Here is a 24,524-nt window from a genome sequence, read left to right on the forward strand (position 1 = left end):
AGGCCAAACATTTAAATAAGAAATACTATTGAAATTTACAAAACTTACCCGTTCTACAAATCAATTTTAATTTTTATTAAATTTATAGAGTGATTTACGAAGAATGTAACAAACTTCTAGGACATGATTTCCAAATGAAAATAAATAAGTTCATGTAAATATAAGTTCGCAAACGATTCTTTAGCGACTAACAGTTTGTGAAAGATTCGCTCTGATTTTTGCGCCATTGGTATAATTAAGCCTGACTGTAATTATTGACCCCCAAATTAAGGGACAAATTTAGTGGTTCTATCTAATCTAAAAAAGGGGAAAACTGTATTTTTAATCGTTTTTGAGGAAAAGTAAAACACAAAAGATTAGAGTAAAAAAACACTCTATTTTATGATTGGCATAAAATAACGTTGTTAAATGGTTTATAAATACATAAAAGTTTTAAACAAAGTTTGTTGAGAATTTAATTCTGAGTAAAGTGATTTGAGTAAAGTCTACAGAAACTAAATACAAACTTAAGAATTTCGAAGTTTATTAAAAACAAAACGTGACAGATTTTAATTAGGTATAAAACGAAACGAATTTTTCAGTATTAAAAAGCAAAGGAATTAAATATTTAGAAAAATAACAAACACAAAAAATCCGCCGGTAGAACATCTGAATGTTTGTTACATTCTTCATGAATTGATCTGTATAAATCCTATTTCAGAAATTGATTCAGCTTAGGGCTAAGCAATTAAATATCTGATTATTTAAAAAGATTAGGTTAATATTATATTATAAAGATTCAGTCCTTTATTTCGTTTATTTTTTTATTTCATTGTTGTAACAAATAAAGGTTATTCAACCCATTTTAAAGATACTCTTAGTGTAAAATATCAAATTAAAATCATAAATAGTAGTTCGATTTTGTTATTTATTTATTTTTTTTTTATTTCAAGTAACATGCTCTTTTAGTCTATATTTAAAACAAAACAAAAAGTACATACTACATGTTTTATTAAATTTCTGTCTGTAACGATATTTGTCCAGCACAACCCGCGCGGCTGGTTGGCTCTATATTGATGTGGGATCTGTCTGTCCGGCCTACCGTCTGACGCATCATTGCCCTCAAATGAGTGCGACTCGACTGTGTGTAGCAACTGGAATCCAATAACATGCCATGTCGATTAATTGTTACTAAAGCCAAAATGTGCAACGTTTGTAACACTGTATCTCGTGGTCTCTAATCCCCTTCCAATCCACCACAGTAACTCATTTATTTCTAATTTTCGTTCTTTTTATTACATGTTTTATTTTTTTTTTTTTAACTAACCCTAAACAATCGTCATCAGTTACTTCCTATTGTTAGTTTCCATTTATTTTAAGTTATTCAATTTTTTTTTTACAAAATGTAAAGTAATTGATACAAAATATTATAAATAATTATAATTGGCTCATTTTGAGAAAATAATTCGCATACTGATATTAGTTAACTATTCTTATAATTGCTATGATAATACTCTAATAATTACTATGTAATATTATGACTCATTAAATTATTTTACTTATAGGATATTTGAACAGAATGACAATTTTTTAATTCTTTCAGCAGTAAAACAGCATAAAACCAACAATTAATTCTTTAAGCAAAAATATGTGACCTTTCTTTTTATTTAACCCATTAAATATGGCAATATAAAATTTTTTAATTAAATTCTATTAAGTTAACAAATAATAATATTATTTAAAATTACAAAATAAGAACGGAAGTTTAAATTAGAATAAATACGAAAGAGGAAGTTTGATTTTCACCATCTAGCAGGTGATTGAGAACAGTTAAACGTAAGGAGGGGAAATGTAAAACAATGTGTGAAAAGGAAAACAATGTGTGAAAACAATGTGTGAAATGTAAAACAAGGTGTGAAAGCTTTATAAGAAACCACATTGAAAATTTGATCATATTAAGAGAGGGTGAATTTTTTTATTAGAAATTGGTTTAAGCATATTTTTTACTTTTTTAAATTTTCCAGACCTGGACGAATCTTACATACGCGTGATAAATGGGTGTATATGTTAATTTTCATATAGCTGGACTGTAAACACGAGATTAATTAGTGAAATAGTAACTCGGTTACCAAAATTCTTAATTTTGACAATGAATTTACTTTTTTCTTCTTTTAGTCTCCTTTTCTTCTAGTTAAACTTTAACCTTTAGTTAAAATAAAAAATTACTCTGTAGTTGTTCAGTTTAACATAACTTCTTCAACGTGTACATCATCATACTACTCTTTCCTTTTACTAATTTTCATTTATATTCCTTTCTACTTAGAATTATAAAAAAATTTTAAAAATTAGATATCTTAGAATTATAACAAAAAAAAATTCGTGGATCTGATTATGTATACTAATTTTTTTTTGTGATTGCATTCTGAAAGAATGTCTCGGTGATGACGTAAATTTCATTTTAGAATACATTTACAAAGTTTCATTAAAATGTTTTCCAACTATCAAGTAAAAATCGTTGTCGAACATATGTTTAGCTTTTGAAATTATATGTATGTATAATAAATAATAAAATATATATTTTATTATAATTTACGCAAATTTTCATGTTTGTTGTGATTTGTTACATAACTGTACGTATCTCCTCATTTGTAGAACAGTGTAGGTTATTATGCAGTCAAAAGCTGAAATTAATACACCAAAACATTTTGTAAAAACCTCATTCATAATAATTACCATGAAAGTTTGTATATATATATATATATATATATATGGAAACTTATATACGTATTATGGTTTCCATATATATGGGAAAAAAATGCTGAAGAATCAAAAATAAATTATCTAGAATAACTAATTAAACACCTCTCCCCAAAGGCTCTTTTTCAATTTAACTTCTCAATAATTCTTTAATTTGTAACTTTCTGAAGTTTGTACTGAATTAAATCTCTGAAAGTAATGAATAATTTTTTATTATTATTTTTTTTTTTTTTTATTTATAAGTCTAACTTTAAAATTGATTTGAAAAAAATATTATTTTTCAATTTTTAGTAAAGATTTTTTGAAGTCTACTTTATTTAAGTTTATTAAACATATATATTGACGAACACACGCGTGCTCTCACGTATGTTTATATAAACTTACATACATAAATAAACAACTCACACAATTTTGTGTCCGTGAGTGTGTAATTATGTTGAATATGAATTGTATTAAAATAAATAACTTTTTTTTAGATATATTCTACGATAAGTAACTGAAATATTTTCTTATATATAAGTTTAGAATTTGTTATTAAATTATAATTAGTAATTTTTCCTTTCGCCTGCTTGAAAATAATAATAAGCTATATCTACTAGCAGTGACTTACTGATATGGAGACCAATCTTTACTGCGCATATAATTATAATAACTATAATAATTATTATTATATATATTTGAATGGATCAATACGGCCATTAAAAACTATTCGGGTACGCGAATAAAATATGCATATACATATGTGATTTTATTTATAATAGTTTAATTACCCATAAATACTTCTTATCTCTTTAGTTATGATAGTGTACGTTGTTATCTTTCTACTGTATAACGTAATATATATTTGACATGATACCCAAGTTCAGGGATTTATTTTTGTTAGCTTGTGTATTATTTGAATAATTTTTTTTTTTTAACTAATCATACTATTAACACAGTACTCATTCATATTTTGCCTTGACTATTCCTCTGAGTTTCATTCAGTCAGAATTGAATGAACTGGTGTTGCCGGTCCTGACCTGGGGTCGGGACTGGCGACCCCAGCATACGAGTCGCTTATAACTTTTCTTCTATTAAATAATGCCAATGCCTTATTATCGTACCGGAAACATTCAACACCTATTAGTTATTCTGTGTCGATGAAATATTATCCAATTTATCTCGATATCTCACTAGAGTTTTATTATAATTAGTAGGGTGTATCACGAAGTTCTACCGGGTCTTTCATAACCTACTCTTCTAGTAAAAATAATGAAAAACGTTCCCATAAACGTATGTCCCAAAATGCTTCTTTTGCGATTTATGGCTAGTGAAAGGTTTTTCTCGGATTTCAGCTACCCCGGGGAAATGAGGTCACTGACATTTTTAGAACGTTAATTAAGGAACAGAATTAGTGATTTATTATGGTTTTTGATCTTAAGAATCGAATAAAATAGGTCCCAAAACAGTATCTACAATATTTTTGAAAAATCTTGGGTGAAAACCAATAAATTGGGGTAAAAATCCCTGTTTTTTTACGTTTGACGTACAGTAACATTGTTCAATGGGTTATGAACGTATTAAACCTTTATAGAAACCTTGTAGAGAATTTAATTCTAAACAAAATGATGTAAGATAACTTGAATAAAACAAAGAAAATCTACAATTTTATTTAGAAACAGTACATATACAACATTTTTCAGAAAAGTATTTATTTAATGTAAACAAAAAACAAATTCTTTTTTGGTGATATAAAAAATTTATAAAAGAAAAGTACTGTTAAAAATTGCTGTTAAAAGACTAAAAAATAAACTGGAAATTACACATTTGTAAAATAAAAATAAATAAATAAAAATTACTTAAATAATAATTTTTTTATTAATAACAGAAATGCAATAAATTATTTGAAAAATTATTATTTTAAAGTTGTCAGTAAAATAACAATAGCTGATCAGCAAGGCGCAATATTGTAGTATTAGTGTTTAAATCATTCTGTAAGGTACATTAAGTATATCGGTACTGTGAACTGTGCTGTCGTTAGCGAAGGTTTCTGAGAATTTTAATTTGAAAGTTATTGGTTTACCATGGAAGTAATGCCGTACTTATTTATAACAGAGAAATACGCTGATATGGTATTCATTTTGAGTGTGTGTAATTGTAATGCTACAGCTGCAGCAGTAGAATATGAAATGCGCCTATTCTGAATAACAGGATACCAGAGCCCAAAACAATTGAGCGACTTGCGCAATCTTTGGGAAACAAGTTCACTACCTAGTATTCGTATCAGCTACGAACTATCTGTCGAACACGACGCTGTTAATGAATAAATTATTATCGATACAGTTCAGCACAGTCCAGGCGTCAGTACATCACGTCTTTCTAAGTGGATCGATGTTTCTCATTCGATAATTTCAACGGACATTTAAACAAAACAAGTTTTTTCCTTATCAAAAACAGCCAGGATCTATAGAATGTAGCTAACATCTACACCCAAGAAACGGTCCGCTTCGCTTGTTTCTGAGCAACTAATAGAGTTCTGCAACTGATGGAATAAAAATCGACAATTTTACAAGTATATTTTATTTACTAACGAGAAAAATTTCACTCGAGATGACGTCTACAACTTACGTATAGGCTAGAAATCCTCATGAAACGGTGGAAGGCAATTTTCAACACCGATTTAGCGTCAATGTGTGGCCTTCTTCACAGTCAGCTGGCTGTTTTGACCGTTCATATTATCTGTCTGCTTAAATGCTAAGGTTTAATTCCAATTTATTCAAGAAAAACTGCCGCAGCTGTTTGAAGTCGTTCCTCTAGCGCTGAGACGGAAAAGTACATTTCCAGCACGTTGGCGCGCCTTCCCACTTTTATTGTTCCGTTTCCAGTCACTAAAATCATAATTTCCCTGAGAAATGGATCGGTCGTGGTTGTACACATTCCTGACCACCAAGATCGCCTGATCTAACACTTTCATATTTTTGCGTCTCGGGATGGATGAAAAATATTGTATACAAAATAAAAAGACATTATCGTAAGGAATTTATTGTTCGCATTATTGATGTCGCTGAGTAACTTAAGGACACTTCTGAAAAACTAAAACGAACAACAAAAGCAGTACAGAAGCTTGCTAAGAAATGTGTTGAAAATGGCGGGCTCATTTTTAAACATTTATAATAAACTGGTAAGTACACTTTGGTCTCGTGTATTATTTCTAAATAAAATTAGTAGTTAGATGAATGGAGTGAATGAATTCTTTAAGCAAGGAACATAATCCGGTTGTTATCGCAAGCCATATAAAAATTATGTTCATCCGAAATTTCAATTCAAACGGCGGTTGAGTAGTTTTTGCGTGAAAGAGTAACAGACTTACCGATACCATTTTATTTATATATATATATATATAAAACATACAAATACTAAAGGAATATTGTATTATATATTATAATTGTATTTTAGTGCCAAATTTATATATACCTAGTGGTTATTCCAATACGATATGGTAAACACCTTGTTTTCATTATAATATTTATATATTAATTTCTGGGACTTAAGATGCAATCAGATGTTCCTAACTTTTTCAAAATAATACAGTATTTTTAAATTATCAGTTTTGTGATTATCGTATTTTTCTTGCAATGTATTTTAATGAGAGAGAAAGAGAGAGAGATAGGTACATAAAGTGTTTATAATTTTCTCTTGATAAAACTAAAGTTACTGATAATAATTTAAGTTCATAATAAAATTTATTTTCATTAAAATTGAATAATAAATAATAATAATAATGACAATATAATATTTATTCCGGTTCTAAAATTAGTTTATTTTCCATCACCGTTAAAATTTATTCGGAAGTTCTGTTTGCAGCCGCCGTCCATTCTTCCGGACAATCCGAAGTCACGTGACTAGGCAGGCAATATCCCCCGAGTCAACATCCCTGCAACTTCGAGGCTACTCCGCAAACACTGCTCCTCTTACCCTTCCGTTATCCAACTGTTCCCCGCTTTCTCCTTCTAACCCGCCTTAGAGCATCCCTCAGATCAATATACTCGGATATATTGACTTTTCTTCATTCAGAGATTCCTACATATTAATTTAAAATATATATATATATATATATATATATATATATATATATATATATATATATTCACACATACACATACATAAATGTTAGTTTTTTAGAACATCTTCAAAAAAAAAAATCAATTTCTGGAAAAATATTTTATACATTTCCCCCCTAAAACATGTAAAATATTTTTGATTTTTGATTTCGTTTGATTAAATCTGTAAATATATTGCATAAATAATTTAATTATGAACAGTCACAAATTTTAATATAGTTCTAAGTTGCAATGAAACTCCAAATTATTCATAATTTTTACTTTCCCGTCTAGGTAGTTATAGCACAGGTAGTTAAATCTCTAGAAGGGAAGGTGTTGTAATTCGTCCAATAATACAAGTAGTAGTAGTACAATATCATATCGTAAGGAATTTTTTCAAAATTCGTTAAGGTGGGATATAAAAAACCAATTTCGATTTTCTTCAGAGAAATTTTAGAGAAAACTTCATTAAAGTAAATTTATTACTTATAATGCATATATAAATTATCCAAATTTTTAAAAAAGGTAACCCCTACTTCTTGAATTGAAATTATGTTTCTTTTGTTTTATTTCCCTTCGGTTTAGATATTTTTCAAAAATGATTTTTCTTATTTTAGCTTTTATTAAAGGCGGGGGTTAAATTTAAAGAAAACCTTACTTAAGCAAATTTGTTAAGCTTTAATCTATTTATGAATATTTCTAGAAAACGTTTTCTAAAATTTAATTTCCCACCCTTAAAAACCATACATCCTGTTTTTTTTTTTTTGCTTTAACTGTTTTAATTTTTATTATTAATAGCTGGGAAAGTCATGCAATATTTTACCAGCTTTTTTTTTCACTAACGTAAGAATTATTTTAATTTCCAGCTAAAGGTAGCATCAATGCTTCCTTTACAAAAAAAAAAAGAAGCTAGTTGTACTAACATATGATTCTGATTAAACTATAAAATATAACTACTGATTTATACAAAGAAAACACATTGCTTTATTTTATTTTGTAGAATCAACAAAAAAAGTCATAGGAGCATAAATGCGGATATCTATGAATAATTTATATCTTGCTAGATTTAAATATCTTCCGGGATTTATGAATTCAAATTTTTAGTTCTATGGAAGAAAAACGTGGTCTACATATATATCAACTTTACCGTCGTAACAAAATATCCTTTACATAAATAACATAAAGATTATTGATTTAAGTTAACTATTCATAAGATTTCTTTTTCTATTTGCGAATGAGTTTCGAAATCATAATTCAATTTTTTTAAATTTATAATTGTATATTTACATATATTTAGGCTTTTCTAACTGTTCTTGACTTAACATTTTGCATAAGGATTCAATTATAATTTAACTTTTTTTTTTAATTTTCTTACCACGTTTACCAAAACTTTTTTCACATCAGAAAACTTAATAATATTGTCAAGAAAAATTTGTTGAAAAATATTTACAATTTTCTTTTCTTTTTTTTGGTCGACTTATTCTCATCGTGTAATTGTCCGCCTTGAATCAGATTCTTTGCATGTCTATCTTTATTATTTTTTATATCCAACTAAATTTCAGTATCCTGATAGGTTCAAATTATTTTTTTATCCCCTATCATTTTTATTGTTTTACAGTTTCTCGTTTTTTTATTTTTTACTACTGATGTTACTAGGTCTCTTATCAACACTTCTTTAATGACATATTCTAATTATTTATCTTTACTATTCTGATTGGTTCTGAGTAAGTTCTATTCCTTTAATTTTTCTCATTAGCTATTCATTTTTCTCTTTGCCCATTTATTTAATCTTCTCTGATCTCTTTCTTCCATTCTCACATTTCAAATGCCTTTACGTATTCTGTATTCTTTTTTTCTTACTGCCCATGTTTCACATCAATACAGAAAGAAGTACACTGTACACTAACACATTTCAATACATTTTTTCAGTTCTAACTCTGTCTTACTAGATAAAAAGTTATTTTTTCTGTTAAATTCTTCCTTATCCATTGTTGTTCTTATATACTTATTTCATTATCACAATTTCAATTAAAGTGGTATTTGAGTATCTATACTGTTTTACTTGTTCAATTCTTCCTTGTTTTGTTAAGATATTCATCGGTTTTTTGTCTTCTATACTCGTTACTTTAGTCTAATTAACATTCATTTTCATTCCGTATTCTGTCATAGTCTTTTAATTTTTAAATCATCTGTTGAATATAATATTCTTTTATATCCTAAAAAACACGTCATTTTCGAAATTTATACAATATTCTTTACCTTCTTACACTGATTTTCATTTTTTCTAGAAAATTTGTATCATATCTTCATCGTGTATATATATATTTTTTTTCCTGTTTAGCCTCCGGGAATCATCGTTAGGTATTACTTCAGAGAATGATATGTATGAGTGTAAATGAAGTGTGGTTTTGTACGGTCTCAGGTTGACCATTTTGGACATGTTTGGTTAATTCAACTCCAACACCAAAGAATACCGGTATCCGCGTAGCATTCAAATCCGTATAAAAGTAACTGCCTTTACTGGGATTTGAACGTTGGAACCTTTGACTTCGAAATTAGCTGATTTGCGAAGACGCGTTTATCACTAGACCAACCCGGTTTGTTTCATCGCATATATTAAATATAGTTGGTGTTACGCAGAAAATTTTCCAAATTAAATATATCAGTAATTTTAATAAATAAATCAAAATTAAATCCCCAAATAAAATTAATTCTTTTTCTTTAGACGATTTTACTATAATTTTTACATCAAATATATTTATCAAAGTTAAAATGTTAGAATAAAAACTTTTTTTTAATAATTAAATGTTTATTTCTAAGGTCTTTATAAAAAAATCTACTAATAAACATGTGTGAGGGATTTTTGACCACTTAATCAATAATTAAGTACATATCTGATACTTTCGCTTAACCATTTTTTACTTAATTAAAAATAAATTCTTCATTACTACTATCTTGTTTTATTTTTGAATATTTTTAATGAGGTGTGCTTAAGAAATATTTCATATAAAAGGAGGTATCAGTTGGAAAAATATTGTAACCGCTAATTTAGATCATCCGATGTACTATAACACTTTTCTTCGTGATTATATTATATAATATTAATTTAATATCTCTTCTGTCCACAAAACGAGGTTCAATCATTAAATTATACCTGACCAAACGCCTACATAAACACTCGACTTACTTGCAATATATATTTTTGTCTCACATTAAAGTCCGTAGATGTATAAACCTGTTGTTTTAAATAAGATTCTGGTGTAGGAATCATAGAAGAAAACAATGTAATTTTTTGTCAAAGTTATTTTATTTTCAAGCATGACAAGTTCTATCCATCACAAAAAAATAAAGAAAGAATAGTTAACGGGTTCAGCCATTGTATTAATCTTACCAAATTTCTTGAAAAACAAACCAACAGCTAGGATTTATACCTACGATCATTCACTGGCATTTTCAGCTTTTATAAAAATTAGTAATTTTTTTTGTTTTTCTTTTTAATGCATATATTTGAAATTTGTTTAAATAACACCAAAAAACGAAGTAAAATTAACAAATTTCATGAATAAATATTGTCTTTAATGACAATGTAAACTCATGAACTGGATTAGATTTTTTTATCATTGTACAAGAAATAAAACTTGACTAGTAGACGAAATGAATGTTCTATACTCACCCACCTGGTAAATAGATTTTCGTGCATTTCACGTGTAATATTTAATATATCAATAAACATTCATTTAGAATTTTTAAAATGCAGAGGATACTATTTTCCTTTGAATTGATAATAATGTAACATAAATCTATATAGTACAGTGTTATTGGTATATTTAGGCAAGGGTTGTAACGGTCATTAAATACATATTAGGCCTACTGAAACGAAGGTCAGTCGAGGATTAACATAATCTCCCCGACCGTATTGTAAGGATACAAACAAAACAAAAAAATTGCCTGGTTGACAGTTCGATTTGATTCTTCACGACGACAAGGGGTGAGGGTGGTTTCGTAGTCGTAGCTGCGTCACGTGGGGCCGGTGACGTCACGCGTGCAGGCTGTGCCCGCAATATGTCGCCGAGGGGGGAGATGAAGAGTGAAATAGGAGGCGGTGGGCGAGGAGAAGTAAAGAGCGGGCGCCGCGGTTATTTTATTGGAAACAGAAGAACGGTCGGAGGGTGAGGAACGGTGATAGAGGTTCTAGGTTCGGGAGGAAGGGAATTTAGTTTCCAGCTTCTATTTCCTTTTTGGTAACGAAACCAAACAGAATTAAAGGAAATGTGGAAAATAATTAAAAGTAAACAGAAAAATTATTTTTACTATTAAAAAAAACCTATATTTATAACAAAAATAAAAATAGTTCTACCATTGGTTGGTAGAATTATTTTGTCACCCTATAATCTTTTTTGGGAATATACTCTTAAAATAACAAAAATTACTGGCTACATTTATCCTTTTATAAAATATTTTCTGAATTCGTTGACTTTGCTCCTACGAACAATTTTTAACTATGTTGAACATTTTTATTACAAAAAACTTAATTAGAACCAAATCCAGTGCTATATTTCTAATTTTGAAAAAATTATAAACAATTTAGGGGAAAGTTTTATGTGTTTTATTTTATTATATTTAATAAACTTTTGTTAAAACGCATCATTAATAGGAAATATTATCAAAAATGCAATCTTCAACTTGAAGTGGGAGGTAGCCTCGATAAAAATTTAAATAAATAAAAGGCAAGAATGGGCTTTAATTTTTCTCTTACTCTTACATGAATAAAATTTGTTATATTATACGAGTAGTAAGAAAATATTATGTAGTAAATGTGGTTTTTCACATTTACAAAACCACTTAAATCACGAAAGGGGTGAGAAAAAATCCAGCCCTTTAGAAATAAGTGGTACACAATAAGAGGTACCTTTTTCTGAACAGTACAAATAACAGAAATCCTGTGGATAAATTGAATTATATATCTGGAAGAAATAATTTTTAATCGACCTAAAAAAGAAAAAGGTTCTTAATTGGATATGTATATAATTCTTTTTGTACAATCAAGCCTCATAAGCAATTCATTTTTTTTTTTTTTTTAGAAAAAATTCTTGGTGTTTAGTCATTTTATTATATAGTCGATTCCTTAACTTGAAGATTTTTTATTATTTTTTTGTCATCTTTATTTAGTAATCAATTAATCTGGCTTATTGATACATAGCCTGATGTCATTTGGATATTTAAAGTATTTTCGTACAGAATTTTAACAAAATTATATATTTTGAATTTTCTTTCTTTTTTTAGACAAATCTAGAAAAAAAAAGATTTTTTTTTAGAAAATTTTACAGTTAAAACTCGACATTAAATGATTTTTATTAACCATTATTTGTAAAATGACTACTGATAAAAATATAAAACGTTTTATTTTGGATAAATATATTTTTCAACAGTATTATGAAATTTGTCCCATAGGCAAAAATTATCTATGATAACACCTTTTTCATTGATAGACTCCATTTTGTACCATTTAAATGTACAGTTTTTTTGTAACTGTTAGAATTACGCTACGTTCAAATTCACTATTTTTTTTTTTTTTTTATTTTATTAAAGATCGTTTATTCTTTCTATTTTATTAATATTTTTTTTATTTTAGGAACATTAACATTTTGGATTCATTGAACTATCTACATTTTTTATTATATTTTAATATTTTATTATTTATGTAATTAATTTAGTAGGGTAAAACTACTACATTTACATACAGTATAACTACTGTACTACTACTGTATAACTGATTATATATTCTGAAAAGAATTAATTCACTGAAAAGGCATAAATTCTAAAAAATTGTTTATGTTTCTGTAAAGATGAGCTTTATTACATCGTTATTACCACATAAATTCAACAAGATAGGAATGTACCATTTTTGGCTGTGTCCCTTTGCGCTTCATTTATTCGGTTGTTTCTGAGAAGTGGGAGTAAAATTGGATCTAATAGGGCTGTTCAAAAAATTCTCATCCAGACAAAAAAAAACAGCAAGCTGTTTAAATTTTTTAATGTAGTCACTTTGCAATTTTGATACATTAAGACCAACGACTTTCCTACTTCTTAATATCCTCAATAAATTGCGATTTATCCAACTGTAAAAAATAAGCATTTGTCTCAGCTTTCACCTCATCGTTTAAAGTGAATTTTCCAGGTTTAAAAAGAGAAAGTAATTGCTGGGAGTCAAATCCGGTGAATACAGCGCACGTGGAAATGTAGGTAAAGGGGTTTTAACATTAAAAATACAAGACTTTTGATGAAATTTTTTTATAAGCAGTGCCAGAAAGGGGGGAAGCCAGGAGTGGAGAGGTTTAGTCGGTAGTGCGCAGGTATACATACGCCCTTCGTTATAACTGTCGGAACCTGTTAGCGAGCCCGACACTGCTTAGGCGCCCGTAAATGGGGTTCATCCACCTCTTTAAAAAAAAATAAATAAAATAAGAAAATAAAGACGTTTGAGAAGACGCATTATCATGGTGAAAAAACACTTTCTTTTTGGTCGGTCAGATGTCCGAAATGAATTGTTTCTATAATATAAATACCTGATTATTTCTATAATTGACGATTAGCCTGAAACGCACCCTTCAATCGGTCCAGTAGTGAAGCTTAATACTCCCTTTGATATTTTTGCCTTTTTCCAGGTAATCTATAAGCACAACACCACGAGAATCCAATGATTTTTACTGCAGATGGAACTGTTTTCGCTCTTTTCAGCGCACTTTCGTCTGCTCCTACTCTTCCTTGTTTGGAGGTTTTTTGGTTACTGGAGTATAATGGTGAATCCATGTTTTATCTACTCTTATAAAAAGTCGACAAAAATCAGCGTACTAGCGATCTCTGTGTCAGGCTGAGGATTTTCCTAACGTCCCTTAGAGTGAAATGGAAATAGAACTGTGGCAGTCACCTCCTACTGACAGGTGAATTGTTTAAAGGGTTTGTTTCCCCTTTTTACGTGATGTTTTAGAAATACGAAAAATATTAAAACTTTTTAAAATTTAAAATTTTAAGAGATAAAGTTTTTAAATGTGTCATATTATTAATATTACTCATGTTATAATTCAAAAGTAGTATATTTGCCTTCGTGTTAGGCTGGTTCATTAGCACCACATTATCCCTTTACTTTTCTTTTCGTAGTTCCACACACTTATGAAACAATAATTATTTTATTTACGAAAGATTATAATTATTTAAAACATCAAAATAATTTTTATTGATTTACCTTTCGTAATCGATCCGGCAGTAAAGTTTTGCATCGCGTGTGAAACAGGAATTTGATAGGGGACATCCACAAACGCAACACTGCAAGCAACGCTCATGGTACAATGAGTCTACAACCCTCATGATGTAGCGATCCAGAATGGGGCGCCTACAACCCCGACACAGAGCGGCTGCCTCCGACATGCCCTGCAACATATAACATTACGTAACATGCATGCATCTATATGCATTTTGATCACTGTTGTTTGTATGTATGTTTTATATATATGTATAAATGTTCATTATAAATAATACTGATATTGACCATTGTATGAATTACTCAAAAATAATTCAAATTTATATTGCGTATTAAATTTTAGTTATACTTTAACGTAACATTTTAAAATATATAATCCTTTCAAAGAAGAAAATATTTACAAAAGAATATAAAAATTTATAAATTAGGAAATAAAAATATAATTCACAAAAATTATACTTAAAATTTAAAATGGGCGCTTCGATTATTAAACCATTATTATCAGTAGATACTGAGGAAGTAGTATAAATAAGAAAATTAATTAATTTAAAAAAAATAATTTACAAAAAATTAAACATAAAATTCTAATTTCCTTTTAGAATTTTAAGTTATGAAAATTTTTTTGTAAAACTTTTTAATCCTAAGAATATTAAATTATTATCCTTTCCCTTAAATTTAGATCATACGGGAGAATAACTGCTTTAAGTTTCATCCACTTGTTTAGACAAATTTTTATCTTATTATAATTTAAACGTATCGTGCATCAGATTTTTGGCAATCACAATTGGAAGGTTTCACTGGTTTAAATTTTTTTAAGGTAAATTTACACGTAAAACCAGAAATTCTTATACTGTTTATTTTTATTCAGAAAATACCGTTAGGAATACTCATTTTTTGGTATTTGGTAATCATTATAATTATGTTTATCAGTTTACGTTTTTTACGTTTTTTTTTTCATTATTTTTTTCCGATGTAATCAACTAGTTTTTGATTTTAAGTAAAATTATTTATGCTGTGTAATAAAATAAATAAGAAACGAATGAAAAAAATAATTTAAAAAAGTGAATTTTTCATTTTCATACAATTTGTTTCGATATCAGAAAAAGTTATTAAAAAAAATAATTAACTAAAACAGTTCAGTAACCTTTGTTATAACTTATTCGAATTAATTGTAAAATATGACAAACACCTGAATATACGAGGCTTCCTCTCTTTGAAAGTAATTTCTCTGAATTTTCTCAGAAAGTAATTTATTATGAATCAGTCCCTACGAAGTACAAAACGAAGGTTTTTCTACTAGAATTAAATTTCAAATTCATTTTTGAGGGGCTTGGCTATTCATTTCCAATAGTACGGATATGTTCGACTCAGCAAAAAAATAATGTATAAAAAAACACTCCATACTTCGATAGTTTTTGAGGCACTTCATATTCTTTCCACGTTTATGACACTTTTAAGAGTAACAAATATCCTACGTACCCCACCAGTTATTAATACCATTAATAATTTTGTGATTATCATTTTCATTCCACCAAATTAAAATAAATGTTACTTATAACTGTTACATTTTATGCTATAAATTTCTGAATTGTTATATGGATCTATATTTTGAAAATGTGTGAGTGAAAGGGTAATTACCCTCATTTACCAAAAACGTGTATATATATATATATATATATATATATTAAAGATATTTTTTTGTGGACCTAGACTAGATGTAAGAAAGCGATGAAATAAATAGTTTTTGCGTTTGAAGGAAAAAAGTGTGTCTTTTCATATTTTTCATTAATATTTAAGTGTCGCAAAATATCGTATTGCGAAAACATTTTCGGCTCTTAATAATTAGTTTATAAAAAAAATGTATGGTGTATATGAAATATAATAATAAGATAAAAATTATTTTCTTGAAAAAAGTAGTAGTTTAAATCAGGCGTTTCAGAAACAAATGGAAAAAATGTAAACGTCAACTTAAAAAAAATTCGTATTACTTAAGCGAGCCAAAACATGTGTTCTTATCCAAAATTTTCCTACCTAATTTTATGTACTATGGATTTCATTTTATAGTTTTAAGGTTTACATCAATTATTTTTACAAGTAATGTAGAATTAATAAAACGTTAATGCATATCTTGAATTGTGAAAAGCGTTTCCGAGAAACAAGGAGAAAGATATGTTATTTTTAATGCTATCAATATATAATAAATATTATTATATATTTTACCGTATTCCTTTTAAAGAAAGCATGTTTGAGAATATTATTCTTAAGATAATTGGTAATTTATGCAAACACTAACCAAAGTTCATTAAAATTTTAATCAACTTTTTTATATTAAACTATAATTTAGCAAATTATTTAATGCATGTATTAATTCAATCGTCTTTCAGTAATTCGTTTTTATTGATTTATTAATCTTTTTTTTATTATTATTTTGATAATAATTTTTTTTGCAGCAGGTCCCTCAGTTAGTTACTAATAGTTTCTCTATGTTCTGACTTTTGTTATAGTGTTATATGACTAAGATTTACTTGTCAGATTATATGGTCAATTGACTTAGGGGTAAGTGGAATAACCGATTACACCCGTTAAAATTTAGTTTTGAAATCAAAAGATTAAATTGTTTAAGCCGTATGGACGCGGCTTAGAAGTGATTGGTACCCTTCTCTCTGCATGTATTTGCATTATGCAACAGCCCCCCTACAAACCAGCTGCAAGAGATCTGTTCTCTCCTGCATGTGTGTGTTTATATATATATATATATATATATATATATACATTCATCTCTACATACCCCAAATATTAAATTAATCGATGCCCTACGTAACCCTTACCCCTCCACCGACTTACTGTTTCTCCCCTTTCAACCCTTTTCTCTTACTCTTTCGCAAACTTGGTTTTTACTTTTTTTTTGTGGCTGTAGAAAGTTATTAAGTTCCAATACCGAGGCTCCTATTCATAAAGCGGCTTACACTTCGTGATTATTGTACGTATTTTACTGAATACTAATAAAGTTAATTATTACTATATAATAATTATTATAATCATAATGTTATGAGGATAAGGAGATTTTTTTTTGTTTATGTTAATCATAAATTATGAATTTTTTTTTGTTTTATTCTTCAATTGAATTGTTTGTGTTATTTTTTTAACTCTGTATTTGTTATTTATTTGGAAATCCCTGACAAACTGCATTTTTCAGTTTAGGAGGTCCTATAAAAAATGTAAATTAAATAAAATTTAAAAACTATTATTATTATTTCTATACTATGTTATTATTTATAAATTTATAAGAGCATAATTTTGTTTTAATTTATTATAAAAATCACGATACGTAAATTACGTATCACCTAACTGTATATTTTTATCCGTTTACTAACATAAATAGAATTTTCTTTCATTGTACGTTAGTAGTGATGTTATTTTCTAACGTGGAGGAAAAACATTGCTGCATCCTAAGTCAGAAAACTTAAATGTACATAAAAAACTAATTTCCTCGAATATTTTTTTAATAAAAACATTGTAAATATATTTAGGATATGTATTCTAGGTATGTTGATGTTGATTAAGTATGTACAAAATGAGCTATACAACCAAAACCTCAATGAAGTATGCAGTAAAGCGGAGTGGATCGTCAACAGTCTGAATAGACTGATGGGCCCACAGTGGTAACACAGAGTAACTAAAAGAAAGCTATTGATGATAGCAGCAATACAGTATTGTATGCAGTAATTGCCTGATTTTCACCACTAAACAGCAAGAGGAATGTGAAGATGATGACATCACTGCAGAGACGAATGAATTTTAGGATCGTGGCGGCGTACCGAACGGTATCGGCGGATGCGGCGGGAATCCTGGCCGGGGTACCGTCGATTCAGTTACGGGCTACCCAAATGAAACGGATCTATGAAGGCAGGGACAGAAAAGATATCACTAATCTCTTGCTACAAGAATGGCAAGAGAAGTGGAACGACGCTACAACTAGGGCGTGGACAAAGAAGCTTATTCCTGAGATAGGACCGTGGCTGGAGAGGAAACACGGCGACGTGGGGTACTACCTGTCACAATTCCTCTCCGGTCGCGAAGGATTTAGTGTATACTTACACAGGTTTAAAATAAGGGAGTTCCCATATTGTGTGTAGTGCAGTCAAGAGCTCCCTGCCACACCTTTTTTGAATGTGCACGCTGGGAGAGTCTAAAGCCAGATATAACATTCAAGAGATTTCCACAGAAACAACAACAAAGTATATGCTGAGAGATAAAGAGAGATGGTTGACAATAGACAGAATCGTGACTGAGGTTACATGAGCAAAGGAAGTGGATTACAAAAAGTGGGAGGAGTTACTTAAAGAAAAAAACGACCGAGACCCGGCTGCTGGGGCTTAGCGGTTAGAGGCAAAGGCAAGATGAAAATAAAGAAATCATCTGGAACCAGTGAGTCGACCTGCCATGCCGGACATACTGCCGGTAGGCGAGGAGGCTCATTAGAGTCACAAGGACACTCCCCTGGGCTGATTAATACATGATTGCTGAGTCGGCCCAGAGGAGCAGGAGAAGAAACAAATACAAAAAAGATCTTTATAACAGATACGGCCAAAATTCTTTTTTTTAAACTAAAAAGTATGTAATAAATAAAAACATGTAGCGATTTTTTTTATTTTTGTGAAAGGTAGAGAATTTAGGAGCTATTTTTTTTTTTTAATTGTAGGACAAGAATGTAAGAGCGTATTGAGCTTAATAAAAAAAAAACTGTTGCAACTGTTTGCAAACTGTTGAGAAAATTTACTCTAAACAATCTAGCCCACCCTCTAGAGATATTGACTCTGAAATTTTACCAAAAAATTGCTCCATATACACTAGTCTCTGTGGGAAATTTCATATCAAAATCGGTTTATCCAGTCAAAAGTTATTAAGCTTCAAACACGCCAATACTCGTAAATACGGACGTCCAACATTACACTTCCTTTCTTTTGTTTTTTTTGGAGTTCCTAGGTCATGAAAAATTTATTTTATTTAAACTTTGGAAAAACTCTTGTTTCATAGTAAATGTTTGTTGTATTTAATAGTAAAATACAAAACTAAGAAAACAACCGAAAATTAAATAGAATAAAATTATTGATATAAACAAAAATGTAATAAAAATTAAGAAATTTAGGAAATATAAGAAAAATGTTAAAATAAATAAACCCCTTTCGGCACGCTGAAAGGCGAAGGTAGATTTCACCGGTGATAAGTAAGGGATAAAAAATATTTCCACCTTAAAGTTAAAAAAAACTTGAAATTTACTCAATACGACAATGGATGAATGTGAAAAAATTTTCACATGTTTAGCATAAGACAAGCCCCATCTTCTTACAATTCCAGCAAAATTTTGGTCATCCCTTGCCGTAAGGCTTGGTTATATCAAAAATTGTTACAGACAAAAGTTTTAGGTAATGTTTAGAGGACTAATGACCACTTTAAACCGATTCGATACTGTGCCTATTAAGGGAGGTATGATTTTTTGTCTCGAAACCCCATTTTTTTCACCCCCTGGGCCAATAGTTGGTGATATAAAAAACCTTTAGATAAGTTTTAGGCCCTTATCCAACGAATGGTAGGAACTTTAAACGAATTCGATATTTTACTTAACAAGAAAGTTATAACGGTATTTTGTTTTTTTGAAAAAGCCACCCATTTCCATTTTCATGGTTCAATTTTACCCATTAATGAACTCGACCGAGATTTTGGGTTGTTATATTTTATGTATCAATTTAAAAGTGATTGGCGCAAAATTACGGCAGTTCTCGTGTCTACAAGAAAGTGAAATATATATATAAATGTATGTATAAACTTTTGAACTGACGGTGGTTTTTGGGGTCTGGGGGATCTGAAACGTGGATATATGTCGAAATTTTCCTAAAGCATAAGAATTATTTAATTCCAGGCTTACTACGGAAAATGATGAGTTAAATATTTCTCTGTTGCCTTCTTCATCAAACTGAATGTAATGATATATTTCAATATGTCAAACTTACTGAAATGTAGGAGACATTAAATTTACAAGCGATACATTCTTTCCGCAACTTGAAATGAGTTCACAATTTAGAATGGGGCTGTATAATGAAAATATTACTTTTGAAGATAGGAGCTCTGCTTAGAGCCACTTGTACCTCAGATAATTTATATACGGCAGGAAAAATAGAAAAAAACATTATTTTGTTGTTTTACTATATTTTAGATGAAAAAATGTGTTTTACATTCCAACTTCACTCAATATGAGAATAAATAATATGTTTTTGGTACATGAAAAAGACAATTAGAAGCGTAAATGAAAGAAAAAACTAAATTTCAGTTTTAATAATTTACCATTTTTATAAAAATGACAAATTTTTCAACGATTTTCTCAATTTTTTGTAGTTTCTCAAGATATGCTGAAAGGTAAAACAATGAATGAATCAATATTAATTTTATTGAATGGATGGAAACGTGTTTAAGAAATTTGATTTTCAAAATAGTTGTATGGCTTATCAACCAAGCATAGAAGTGTATATACTCGACTTAAGATGAGTTTCAGGTTAAGCAAAGAGATTAAATTTCTGGTTTTATTATTAGATACTTATTTCAATTGATTTGTTGACATGCTTTGAAAAGAAGCTTCTTTTTGATATTTCAACTTATTTTATAATCAATATCTTGACTTATCAAATAATTAAATACAGTGCGTTCAAAAAGTAACTGTACATCTGTCATGCACTAGTACAACAATACATAACATCGACTTACCTTGCAATAGTTATTGGAAATGGTTCCCGTGAACAATCAGACATATCTTAATGCGTTTCTTCTATTTCTCCGAAAACTCTCACAAGTTGTTCATATTGCATGTTCTTGGTGAAATCACAAATAACGGTTTGAAATTCCAGGAGGCTGTGGTGGTTTCCTCGATAAATATTACTTTTTGTACAAACCCCAGAAGTAAACGTCCGGAGAAAGAGTGGCCACACCCTCTAAGAAATGATTTGATCTCCGAAAAGCTTGCTCTAATTTTATAGACTACTTGGCTACATGCGTGGTCGCGCCGTCTTGCAGAATGCAACAAGATTAATTCGTTCTCGATTAGCTCTGCCGTAAACTGGTAATGGTTTCACAATAACGAACTGAATTTATTGTTTCAATGAAAAATATTCGCCCGACTATTCTTCTGGATTTTGCAATCCAGCAATCAATTTCCCAATCTTTCGTTCATGTAAAGGAATTTCATATTCGGGATGGAGAATGTTGGCAGACTATAAACGCACGTGCAATACCCTCATAAATGAAAAGATACCTCATCATATAGAAAACATAATCCAAAATATCATCAAAATTATCCGCTACAAATTGTTGAAAACTATTTACAGTTTTAAATTTCTTTCCACAATCTGTGGCTAATAACTATTAAACGCTTTCACTGCATACTGAATGAAACTGAGCTTCTTATGAACTCCCTCTAGTGCAGTTTTAATGTTTTTCAATTGGACAAATTGAACAAATTTTCAATGTTTTACTATTCTAACTTTCGCGTGGAACTGTTGGGACTACTACTTCGCTCATAGTCCTTTACCAATTCTACCTTGCTAAATTTCTCGGTTAGCGCTTTTATACTACATCGATGAGGAAACGATGTACTTGTAAATCTAACGGAAAATTAATCTTTCACTCTCTATAGAATTCAATATGCTCAAGAAAGACGTATTCAACGAAAAATATTCTCTTTTCTAAAGTTAACACTATTCTGAGCGAACATAAAAAATTCGGTCTCAATCGATCAAAACCGACAAACGCACAATGAATAATATATCAACACACATCTTCTTATCTGAAGGTTGTAACACTAACTGGCTTGCGGAAGCAAACTGCACACAACACAGGATCTCGAATCTTTGCAGAAAACATTACTCGCAGCGTACGGAATACAATCTCTTAACATATATTCATATTTATGTAGACGTATATTTACATTTTGAACATGCTGTGTAAGTGTAAAAAATATATAATTAAACATGTGTATTATATTGCCTCAAATAATCCACTAATCTACTTAAATTAAACCATTTTTAAAAAATGAAATAAATGCCTTAATTTGAATCGGGTGATACATTGTGTGTGTGTGTGTGTGTGTGTGTGTGTGTGTGTGTGTGTGTGTGTGTGTGTGTGTGTGTGTGTGTGTGTGTGTGTGTGTGTGTGTGTGTGTGTGTGTGTGTGTGTGTGTGTGTGTGTGTGTGTGTGTGTGTGTGTGTGTGTGTGTGTGTGTGTGTGTGTGTGTGTGTGTGTGTGTGTGTGTGTGTGTGTGTGTTTCGGGTAAAATATTCTATCAGCAGACGTAGTAAGTACGCTAATCAATTATACTAGAGTGCATATCATTTAATAACATCCATTCATTCGTACAGTAATCTAGTGTAATTTATTAGTAAATTTATAACTAAATTTAGATTTTTTTTCCGTAAAATATCGTTAAATGAAAATAATGAAGTTGCGAAACAAATCTGAGTTATGATATTTAAAAAAAAATTATAAATTGTTGAATCCGTTTAAACTACTTAGAAACAATTAAAAATTAAATCAGGCCGATTACAACTTTTAACCGTATTGAATCATGAAAATGCAGCTTCAAAGATTGACAACCATCAATCTTTGATGGTTATCAATTAAAAATTAAAAGTTTTAAGGAAATTTAAAAACACAAAAACATAAAATTCTTACCTTTTGAAAAATAAATCCGTTTATTATATTAATTTAAACTTGTATGATAAATTTTAATTTTAATTAAATAGAATAAGTAACGAACGTAATTTATATAAGATAAATACAACAAGGTTTTATAAAGGATATAAAGACAATGTGGTATTACAACAAAAATAATGTAGTTTTATACTGTTTTTTCTTTATATTATTACTGTACGGTAATAATCAATAATCAGTTTTATTGCTGAATTGATTTGCTTTCATTTAAGTGTTTATCTAGATTCTAATTATTCATTCAATAAGTATACTATAACTTATTACAAAATTCAAAATGATTCCTTTTTATATCCATATTCAAACGGTGTTTATAGCTATATATAAGAAACCATATTAAAATTAATTAACTACATCAGCAAGTTTATTTGTAGTCAATTAATTGTTTTATACATATATATTACCTATAATCTTAGCTCAAAAAAAATAAAAATAAAAGGTAAAATGAAACTTTAATTAATGAATTTCATTTTTTAATATTAAAAGGCAATTAAAAAAAAAAAACACTGAAAAGCAGAAGATTTTCTAGTTGAAACGTTGTAATATTTTTTATGTATAAATTTAAGCTTTATTTTTTATTCATTTATTTTACCAAATACACCAATATGTTAATTTTATTTATTTTTCGATAGTGAAAATTTCTATGATGATTTAACTTTCACGTTCACAGCTTCTCATGATGTATTCTATGGTCTGGTGGTTCCCTTAAGTCAACGTGGTCTCCAGTTGTTCCTCATCCTTGCCGACCCTTTGATCTTCGTATACTTTCATTCGTGATTTCATCTAGCGACTTCAATCTCTATCTTCCTTTTCTCTTTTTTCCTTCTATTATTCCGTCAAAACTATCATAGATAATATTTTCCTTCTCAAATCATAACCAATTAAATTTCTTTTCCCTTTCTGAACTGTTCGTAGGAGTGCTCCATCCTCGACAATCCTGCTAAGCATTTTTCACTCAATCCGTCCGTTACATTTATCTCTGTCTTATCCATACACAATTGTAAAGCTTCAATTTTGTTTTTCTCTCTTTTTTTTAACATCTGTGTATCACAACCATACAATATAGTGGCATTTGACCATTTTTTTCTTAGTTCTAAAATAATATCACTTCATTACATTTGTTTGTACATTTGTTATTCTTGTCTTGATTTCTTACAAATATTCGTCAGTGTACTCTCCCAAATATACGCGTATTTGTTTTCTAATATGTTTTGTTCTTTCTTATTTATTTAAAATTTGTTGAGTGTTATGTAATCACCCCTCACTGCTTGCTTTACTCTTAACAGCTGGACCGTTTTTTATAAACATATATATATATATATATATATATATGAAGGGGTTATATATTTTTCAATAACTTAAATTAAAAATGTTTACAAACACACACACACACATATATATATATATATATATATATCAAGAATGATTCACGAAAAATATAACAGAATTCAGGACATGTTCTACTGGTGAAAATAAAGAAGAAAGTTCATATAAACATAACTTCGAAAACGTTTTGTTAGCGAGTGTCGACTGATGCGAAAGATTTCGCCCTGATTTCTGCGCCTTCTATAAAATTAAGCCAAACTGTAATTCTTGGAACCCAAATCAAGAGATAAATTTACTGGTTTTATAAGAAATCTGACCTGAAATTAAAAAAAAATTAGGTTCCAGATCTGTATTTTTAGTAATTCTCGAGA

At 29.1% G+C, this 24,524-nt stretch overlaps 1 protein-coding gene across 1 annotated transcript in view; it reads right to left on the reverse strand.

Annotated features, from left to right (window-relative positions):
* Positions 1 to 24,524, reverse strand: part of LOC142329227 (uncharacterized) — a 197,585-nt gene that overhangs the window by 97,561 nt on the left and 75,500 nt on the right. Inside the window, exons 5-6 of the mRNA XM_075373634.1 lie at positions 17,258 to 17,280; positions 14,059 to 14,243 (exon numbers count right to left, since the gene is read on the reverse strand). Of these exons, the coding sequence (XP_075229749.1) occupies positions 14,059 to 14,243; positions 17,258 to 17,280 (208 nt within the window). The remainder of the gene's footprint in view (positions 1 to 14,058; positions 14,244 to 17,257; positions 17,281 to 24,524) is intronic.

The sequence above is a fragment of the Lycorma delicatula genome, chromosome 8 (genome assembly GCF_047948215.1).
Source record: "Lycorma delicatula isolate Av1 chromosome 8, ASM4794821v1, whole genome shotgun sequence".
Lineage (NCBI taxonomy): Eukaryota > Metazoa > Arthropoda > Insecta > Hemiptera > Fulgoridae > Lycorma > Lycorma delicatula.